Here is a 10429-nt window from a genome sequence, read left to right on the forward strand (position 1 = left end):
AGCCAACTTTTCAAAACATTGGTGGGGCTGTTAAATCCACCACAAATCACTTCTCTTTGCATGGAATTAGAGGTTGCTGAGTGATCATGCACCTGCAGAGCTGACATCTATGTTTGTATGGTGGGCCAAGCACATCTTGTCTGGAGGGATTTATTTGCCATTGTATTAAGCAATGTTTATATGGTTCTGGGTGTTGCAATTCAGCGGTTAAGCACAAAATATTTCCTGCAAGTAAACACTTTAGAATAATGGAGGGCATGGACCGGTTCGACTGCAGGTGTTTTTATAGAAGTAACAGCCCGCAGGCAGAAAAAGCATTCATTGTACATGAATCATCGCTTTGAGTTATAAAAACAACTTAGTCAATTGCCCCAGAGGAAACATAGAAGCTTTCTGGTTGAACTTTCTAAACAATGGTCCATGGCAAAATGTCCAATCAATGAATATATACCTGGATCTCAGTAGTAATGTTATACTATCTACCAGCAGAAACACCCAGCATCACTCAGGGAAAGTACAGGAAAAGGTGCATTGGATGAACTACGCCAGTTATATGAAAATATTATGCTTTATTGGAAATGATTTTCTGTTAACTTGGCCAGTGTTGTATTTACGACATCCATTTACATCAATCATATTTGACGATAACAAAAAGTGGCAAATGGGTTACGTCACTTGCATGAACGTAAGTTTTCTTGGAAATACTTTTCTCTTATACATTACTGTAAGACATTAAGGGGTCCTTTTACTAAGGCACACCTAAAAGTGGTCTGCGCTGTATAGGCGCATGTCTTGGACACACGCAGGTCCATTTTCTAGCGCGCCTGGAAAAAGGCATTTTTTTTTTAGCCTGAAAATGGGCGTGCAGCAAAATTAAAACCAACACGCTTCCATTTTCAGGCTGAAACCTTACCGCCACCCATTGGCTTAGCGGTAAGGTCTCACGCACTAACTGGGCAGTAGCGTCAGCATGCGTAAACTGCTGATTACCGCCGGGTTAGCGTCACTGTCAGACTTGTGAGTTCTTGTACCAAGTAGAGTGCTGCTAGCCAAATGTTAAATCATTCACCCACTCATCAAACATTCAAATGTAACAAAAAAATGACCTGTCCATGGTACTGGCCAGAGAGCTATCTTAAAGAGCATTTCCTAGGAAGGTACATTTTACCCTGTATGATCTTGTCATCCAGAGCTGATGAAGTAGAGTTGTAGCTCTGTTAGTCCACTTGAATGCGAAGAAATAAGTAAGCTCAGTAACTATGAGTGACTACTCAAAGGCACGAGCTAAATCCAAATCCAGCTTTTCCTACCTAAGTGCACAACTATGGAACGCATTGCCAAAAGCAGTAAAAACTACACTCGACCACCTAAATTTTCGGAAAGCACTAAAGACAGACCTGTTCAGAAGAGCATACCCCACCGACCCAACATAAAAATACCTGGTCACCTGTGACACAATGCAACCAAAGACCGCAACGGACATTACGTGACTCTTCTTCCCCTTTTCCCTCTCTAAGTTCCCCCCAACTGTACCTACCATACATGTACCTCATTCTACCACAATATCACTTTGTATTCATTCATACCATGTATTTGTTCAGACCGTAATCGGCTAACGCCGTTAACAGTTATATGTGGGATACAAATGTAACAAATAATAATAATAATAAAATATATATAAAAACGGATAATGTGATGCCTTTTCATTGGACAAAAATAATGGTTTTCTTGAGTAACTGCATTGACCTGATGAAGGCAGTGTAGCTTCTGAAAGTTGCTCTATAAATAAATTATTTGAAATCATTTGCTCTGGATGAAGTGATATTTCTTAATTGGATTAAGTTAAACTGCAGGAACAATCATCGATCACCTCATCATAATAATTTTCTACCCAGGGTTAGGCAACCATGTATGTATCTGCTTTGTTATAAGTCACAGTCAGTCCATCACGTTCTAGGTCTTCAATGATTTATTTTGCTCTGGATGTATCCTTAGAGGGTCTCGATTGGACACATTTCCCTCTCTCTCCTAGTCTGCTGTGGTCATCGACTATCACAATGCAGAAAACCTTTTAATCTGTAGATAACACAGTTTCCCAGTGAGTGCTTTTCTTAAAGCTCCTTTCACCTCTCTGTTTTTCAGGCTATAAATTACAGGGTTAACCATGGGAATTAGAACATTATACAGCAGAGCAAAGAACTTATTTTGGTCCAGTGACTGCAGGGATGCTGGTCTTATATACAAAGACATTGTAGTCCCATAGAAGAGAATAACAACCGTGAGGTGGGAAGAGCAGGTGGAGAAGGCTTTGCGTCTCCCCTCCGAGGACCGGATCCTCAAGATAGCAGAGATGATGTAGATGTACGATACAAGGGTTGAAATAAATAATGGTAAACCTAAAAGGACACCCCAAATATATGATATAAGGTCAATAATGGAGGTGTTGGTGCAGGAGAGATTTAATAGAGCTGAGATATCACAGAAGAAATGGTTAATCTCATTGGACCCACAAATGAGAAACCTGATACGAGGAGAGTGTGTACCACTGGGTCGAGAAACCCAAAGATCCAGGAACCTGAGGCCAGCAGAACACAGACCCTTTCATTCATAGTTATACTGTAGTGCAAGGGGTGACATATTGCAGCATAGCGGTCATATGCCATGACGGAAATAATAACATATTCTACACATGCCAAACACATAAAAAAATACATCTGTGTAAAGCAACCACACATAGAAATACCATGACGTTTCCTTAAGAAGATGTCCAGAAGTTTGGGGAGAGTGACTGAAGTGTAAAAGATGTCGAGGAAGGACAGGTTACAGAGGAAAAAGTACATGGGGGTGTGCAGTTGAGGGTCCAGGCATGTCACGGTTATTATAGTGAGGTTCCCCGTCAGGATGATCAGGTAAATCAGTAAAAACAGGAGAAAAAGGGGGATTTGCAGCTCTGGAAACTCAGGAAACCCCATAATGATGAAATCAGTCGGTCTGGTGATATTTGTCACCTCCATGCATTCTGTGAGAAAATAAGGGAGATTAAATAATGCACATGGGTGGAGAATCTACGTAATGTGTTGTCTCTGAAACATACAGGGTGATGCTTTTAGAGTTACCTCGGTTGAAAGAAGATATGAGGTCGTACTTGGATTAAGTAGAGATTTGGAAGTGGCTGGAGAAATAATCCACATTAGTCACCATCTCCGAGGTCCTTCTGGCTGGTGTGATGAGCAGGAGCCAGTGGTGACGTCCTTCACTTGTAATTACTCCTTCCTGAAAATGGCAGTGACCAACTTGTTCGCATTCCCATGAGAGTCGAAAAAGAGAGGCGATGCTGGAAACACGTCAAAAAGTTTAAAAAATTAAACGGAAATAAACAGAAGAGAAACAGGCAGCTTTACAGGAAAGAGGCTTAGGGAATGATGTTAAAAAAATGTAAAGTGCCTAAGTTAGAAATCTATTTTTAGTTGAACTTAACTTAGGGGTCTGGAGTTCTAGCTGAAAATTCACCTACATTTAGGAACCTAAAATTGTAGATTTGTTTATTTTTACTAAACTGTGGATCCTAAGGGGTTCTTTTACTAAGCTGCAGTAAAAAAAAGTGACCTTCCGCACCCTTGAGCAGGTTTTACCCATATACCACAGGTGTAAAATTGATCTTTTTATATTTTTTTGCATTAATGAGCATGTGCTAACGTTGCCGTTAAAAATTAATGCATTTCCTCATACCAGGTCTATGGCGTCTGTAACTGCGGGCTCGTAAATATTAAGTGCACCGATGCCTGGTTACGCTAGTATCTGTAATAGAATCCAGGCACTGCAACTCCTTGTGACTCTGGGCAAGTCACTTAACCCTCCATTGCCCCTGGTACAAAATAAGTACCTGAATATATGTAAACCGCTTTGAATGTAGTTGCAAAAACCTCAGAAAGTCGGTATATCAAGTCCCATTTCCCTTCCCTTCTCTTCCCCATTATAGGGAATAGGTTCTCACTGCATGGCATTGGGTTGCCTAAAAGGGGGATCCTAGTTATAAAATTGCACCCAAAGAGTATAAACTGGGAAAAGCAGAGTGAGCCTTGCTGTTTCAAAGGCATGCTAAGGAGTTAGCTTAGCGGGGTTTAAAAAAAAGGTTTGGATGGCTTCGTAAAAGAAATGAACTTGGGGAAAATCCATTGCTTACTTCTATGATAAGCAGCATAAATTGTATTGTACTGTTTTGGGACCTTGCAGGTACTTGTGACCTGGATTGGCCACTGTTGGAAACAGGATGCTGGGCTTGATGGACCTTCGGTCTGTCCCAGTATCGCAATTCTTATGTACTTATGTACCACCACACATTTTATTCGTTTGTAAGGGCTCATGCACTGTTCCTACGCTACTTGATAATATAGTTGTTCTAACCAATTGGCGCTGGAACATCCACTCTCTGCCCCCAGATGCTCCTCCTAAAATGAGTCACGCACCAGTGGAAGCAGCTTTAACGTCTTGACCCCGGGGTTAATTAGCAAAGTTCCAGCATATTCTCTTGAATGCTGTTCAATGCCAGACTGGACTATTCCAGCCTGTGCTGAGATTCACAGAGCACTAGTTAAGTTACAGGAAAAGTAATTCTTCTTCTGTTTTTAAGAAGATTACTTGAAACCCTCCACCAGACTCAGAAGCTTTGTGCATGAACAGAGATCCAGAATCCAGAACATGAGTATCTCCCCGTTCTAACAGGTTTTCAGCTTTTCCTCTGTAGTGTGGCCAGTTTCAAATACTGCTGAAAGAAGCTTTACCTTTGCCACCTTCATTCTCAAATTCATCAATTGTCTCACAATATTCTCTAAGCTCCTAAAAATATCCTTCTGCAATATTAAGAACTGCCCCCTCAGCATTACGTACCCAGCCTTGTAGCTACTCTGTCATTAATGCCTTCTGTTACAGTGCCAGCTCTTTGGGGTTGGGTCAAGTGACCTTCCACACCGTTTCCCCCTTCTACTATATCTGTGTAGCCCTCAGTTCTCTTCCGAATCTCCTCATTGTGGATAACAGTGCTGGAATTGAGGATAGGATTTCTGCTAATATGGAGAATCAGCGATACACTTACAGTCCTTAGGGGCAGGATAACTGATGGAGTGCACCAGCTCCGAACTCTTAATCCTCACTCAGTAGTTATAAATATTTATGTGCTCTGTAGCTTCCTTCGGGGAAGGTTCCCCAAGGTTGACCATGTCACAATACAGAGCCTCAAGTGACCTCTGCTTTGTACCTAGATTAGAATATGCAGTTTTGGAGTTAATATCTTGATCTTGATAGAGCTGGTGAAAACAGAGAGGGCAGACAATAAACAACAGGACAGCTTCTACACCCAGGACACACATTAAACAGTCTCTGGGTTTCCCAAAACACATATTTCTTCAAGGTTTGGCAAAAGACATTGGAAAAGAGGGTGTGTGTTAGGAGCTCATGTTAGGTTTCATATAGGAATTTTAATGCTCAAATGGGAGGACTGAATGGACCAAATTGCTGTTCTGTATATTTCTTCCAACCATGTCATTCATTGTCATGAGCTTCAATGATATAACCTTATTAACCATATCATATACCTCCATAGACTTAACTGGTTTCACCTTCCTAATCATTCACCTCTACTGGCTTCAATGGTATCACCCTCCTAGGCACAGTATTAAAATGTTTTTGTTTTACAATTTGTTTTGCTAGTTGTTAGTTCACGGAGAGTGTTCTTTTGGGGGGTTTTGAGAGAAAAAACAGCAGCCCCCCCACCGTTTAACCATTTCACACCACTCCTCATTTTATAAAGTCCTTCAGTTTTTCCTGTTTAGCCTTTCTTTGTAAGGGAAGTGTCCATCCCCTTTATCATTTTTGACATCCTTCTCTGAACCTTTCCTACTTCCATTATATCTTTTCTGTGATGGGCAACCAGAACTGCACAATACTTAACGTGCTGTCACACCATGGACCTGAATAGAAGCATAAGGGTATTCTGAGGTTTCTCCTCCCTCATCAAATAATCCCTTTGTCTTTTTGATAACTGTGTCACAGTGGACTGAAAATTTCAACGTATTATTCAAATACAGCAGAGCAAACTTTCAACATCTACAGATAAAGGCTTCAATAGCACCATCTTCTTAACCAAATCATTCACCTCCATGGATTACAACAGTATCATTCTTATAACCATGTCATTCATTTCCTAGACGTCAACGGTAACATTCTCCTCACCTCTTCATTTGCTGTCATAGACTTAAAATACATCACCCTTCCTAAACCAATCATTCATCTCCATGGATTACAATGGTATCACTCTCATAACCATGTCATTCATCTCCTAGACGTCAACGGTATCATTCTCCTCAGCTCTTCATTTACTGTCTTAGACTTAAAATACACCACCCTTCCTAAACCAATCATTCACCTCCAAATACTTCCATGGCATTACCTTCTCATCCTTTAATTCCATAGACTTCAGTGGCATCACAGCCTCTGTAGATGCTAAAATAATTTATTCACCCAAATATAAGTAGTTATAGCAATGTCTTTTATAGATGTATACCTTATTCATTGAATTTCTTCACATTCTTGAAATATTAGGAAAAATTATTCCCAAAAGTTGGGGATTAATACATAATGCAGAGGTGCTTTACCCTGAACGTTGTGGACTTTAGCCTATGATGGGTCCAGTAGAGTTCAAGGACAGAGATTTATTTATTTGTGACATTTATGTCCCACATTATCCCAAACAAGTTTGAGTTCAATGTGGCTTACAACAAACAGTATGGGATACATAACAAAGAATAATGCATAAGAAAGTAATTTATTGTAAGAATCCAATTTTTCAATACAGTATCATAAACATACTGGGATAGCTATGTATGTTTAACACTGAGAAAATTTATTATGAATGAGAAATTGTACATGAAGCAAAGAGAAAGTTAACGGTAAATAGAGTAATAACCAATTCAGGTAATAATTAATTGTTCGAGATACGGTTGTTCTTTGTGAGGGTTTGTTTGAATTGAAACTGGGAGGGGTAGAGTCAAACATGGTGGGTCCCAATTGAAGGGGTGATTCAAGAGGGAAGCGCCATGATGATGCACGTTAAGGGCCTTATTCAGTAGATGACATTCAGATTTGGACACCGGGAAAAAATCTGCACTAAGCGGTAACCTATTAAGGGTGCTCTGGACCGAGCAGTCTTTATAGCACAGTACTTGGCATGAATTCCTGGGCTTAGCCTTGGGTGCACGGACTTACCCCTGCAAAATCTGGTGTTAATGCTGCCCTCAAGTTGGCAATGAACCCCGGTACTCTATAATACTGTGCCTACATTTTTAAAACACCTTTGAGCCGCTCATGATCCTGGAGATGATAAGGGACGGCTTGTGTTTCACAATGTTTAATGACCAATCTTCAAACGATTCGACATGGGCCATGTTTTGGATCTAAGGCCTGCATCAGGACTTTAAAATAATATATGATATATACAGTAGTCTGACATATTTTGGCACCTCCAAAGTCTATAATTAGGAGCAAGTGAATGGTGTATATTAGCTCTGAATGTGAAGTATAGAACCCACCTAATGGAAAGAGACAAACTGTATACTGGAAATCACACACACATTAATACATAAATAGAAAAGATAGGAGAGCATGAGATATATTTATTAATTCTACAATTATCCAAAAACAAGTTTCAGTTCATTGTGGCTTATATTTAACAATTGTTAGAGATTATATCGATTCAAAAATAATAAGATTTAATGATTGAATTATGCAGAAAGGATGAGCGGAACCCAATAGCCATGTCAAAGGGGAAAAGAACACTGTCAAGAATCCAAGATACCAGCCTATCAGTTCAAAGGGTTTTTCTGTAATTTTGGAATTCCTGTGTTGCTGGCTTCTATAAACAGATTTTTCAATGTTTTCTGTTCCTTTGGACTCGTAGTGAATCTGGGAGTTATTACCGGTATCCATAAGTGTGGTTTTGCGTAGTTCGTAAAGTAAAGAAGAGTTTTCCAATCTATTTTCTTCTGTCCATTTCACTGCTCCTGATGCAGGCCTGGAAGTGCGGAAACATATTGGACTACTGAATGGACATCAAGAGAGACCCGAAGGCTTTGAAGTTAATCACCATAATTTCTGGCTACTATTGACTAAACATTTGCATTTATTGGTTTGTAGTCTGATGCTTTTTGTTAGTAATAATTCTCCTGATCTTTGGATGTGATAATTTTCTGCTAAATGCTTTTCTTAAAGCTCCTTTTACTTCTCTGTTTTTGAGGCTGTAAATCACAGGGTTAAACATGGGAATTAAGATATTATACAACAGAGCAAAGAGCTTGTTTTGATCCAGTGACTGCATTGAGGTAGGTCTAACGTATAAACAGAGCAAAGTCCCATAGAAGAGAATAAGGACCGTGAGGTGGGAGGAGCAGGTGGAGAAGGCTTTGCGTCTCCCCTCCACAGAACGGATCCTCAGAATAGCAGAGATGATGTAGATGTAAGATGCAAGGGTTGAGACAAAAAAAGGTAGACCCAAAATGGCACTCCATACAAAAGTTATACGATCAAGGGTGAAGGTACTGGTACAGGAGAGTTTTAGCAGTGCTGAGAGATCACAGAAGAAATGGTTAATAACGTTGGAGCTACAGTAAGATAAATGGGATACGAGGAAAGTGTGTGTCACTGGCTCCAGAAAACTAAAGATCCAGGTCCCCGAGGCCATCAGTACACAGGCCCTTTCATTCATAATAAGAGTATAACGCAGGGGGTGACATATTGCAACATAGCGATCATAAGCCATGACCGAAATAATAACAAATTCGACACATGATAAACACAGAAAAGAATAGAGCTGTGTAAAACAACCATAAACAGAAATACCATGACTCTTCCTTAAGAAGATGTGCCACAGTTTGGGGAGGGTGACTGAGGTGTAAGAGATGTCGATGAAGGACAAGTTACAGAGGAAAAAGTACATGGGGGTGTGGAGGCGAGGGTTCAGACACGTCACGGCTATTATAGTGAGGTTCCCCAACAGGATAGTTAGGTAGATTAGTAAAAACAGAAGGAAAAGGGGGATTTGCAGCTCTGGAAATTCAGGAAACCCCAGAATGATGAATTCTGTCACTCTGGTGGTATTTTTCTCTTTCATGAATTCTAGGAGAAAGTAAGAGAGATTGAATAAAATAGACATTGAGCTCATCTCATGCAAATAGTTGGAACATAAGAACATAAGCATTGCCATATGTGGGACAGACCAAAGGTCCATCAAGCCCAGTATCCTGTTTCCCAACAGTGGCCAATCCAGGTCACGAGTACCTGGCAAGATCCCAGAACAGTAAAACATATTGTATGCAGCTTTTCCTAGAAATAAGCAGTGGAGTTTCCCCAAGTCCATCTTAATAAATTCATAATGACTCCAATATCCCTTTCTGAGATAGTGACTCCTAACACGGAACACACAATTGCATACTTGTTGTTTGAATTATTTTTCTCCATGTGCATCACTTTGTACTTGTCAATGTTAAATTTCATCTGCCATTAGATGCCCAGTGTGCTGGTTTCACAAGATCCTTCTGGAAATCCTCACAATGTTCTGTCATTTTAACGACTTTGCATAGTTTTGTGTGATGTGCAAATCTGATTACCTGACCTGTAACTCATATGGAGAGAGGAAATCCGCTGGCAAGCGGAGAACTCAAACGCCCTACGGTAAAGACAGCAAAACACAAAATGTGGGAGAGCGACCAAGGCTACCGGAAACTGGAAGAACATCTTCCAGTTTCCGGTAGCCTTGGTCGCTCTCCCACATTTTGTGTTTTGCTGTAACTCATATCTTCAGATCATTTATAAATATACAATACAGACCCTTGATGCACTCATAGTGACCCTTTCCCATTAGTCCTATTGTCTGTTTACTATCTGATGGAGATCTTCCATTCCACATTAGTCTTTTCATATCCCAAATACACTGTAACAACCATATCACCAATGTCCACTCGTTTGTTTAGACATCATAAAATCTAAAAATTGGCAATGGAAGTCATGTCTTTGCAGAACCCATGCTGGCTGTGTCTGTCTATATGGTCATAGTCAAACTCACCAGTCTATATTTTCCTGAGTCAACTCTGGAGCACTTTTCTTAAGTTCGAGTTACATTGGCCACCCCCCCACCCCAATCCTCGGGTATGATGACACTTTTATTGTTACAGTACAAAAACACATACATAAGAATTTACGTTAGAAGTTGATATAATTTTGATCTTACTAAGATTATAGTAAAACGTTTGATGCATCAGCCTCCAGCAACGTCTGATCCTCTCTCCGTGAATCAAGAGCCAGATGCTCTCAGGGTATCAAACGTTAAGTAGAGCACCTTATTGGAAGCTCACCAGTGAAGCCAATACTGAATGTTGCTTCC

The 10429-nt window shown here is 40.3% G+C and overlaps 1 protein-coding gene and 1 pseudogene across 1 annotated transcript; both read right to left on the reverse strand.

Annotated features, from left to right (window-relative positions):
• Positions 1-2052: 2052 nt before the first annotated feature.
• On the reverse strand, positions 2053-3014 carry LOC115457339 (annotated as a pseudogene).
• A 5159-nt stretch (positions 3015-8173) lies between these two features.
• On the reverse strand, positions 8174-9160 carry LOC115457340 (olfactory receptor 1019-like). The gene has a single exon (XM_030186756.1). The coding sequence runs from the start codon at positions 9158-9160 to the stop codon at positions 8174-8176; it is 987 nt and encodes a 328-aa protein (XP_030042616.1).
• Between the last annotated feature and the right edge of the window lie 1269 nt (positions 9161-10429).

The sequence above is a fragment of the Microcaecilia unicolor genome, chromosome 14 (assembly GCF_901765095.1).
Source record: "Microcaecilia unicolor chromosome 14, aMicUni1.1, whole genome shotgun sequence".
Taxonomy (NCBI): domain Eukaryota; kingdom Metazoa; phylum Chordata; class Amphibia; order Gymnophiona; family Siphonopidae; genus Microcaecilia; species Microcaecilia unicolor.

What these genes read in the sequence shown, in the direction of transcription:
- LOC115457340 (XM_030186756.1), bottom strand. Translation starts at nt 9,160, where the DNA reads ATGAAAGAGAAAAATACCACCAGAGTGACAGAATTCATCATTCTGGGG.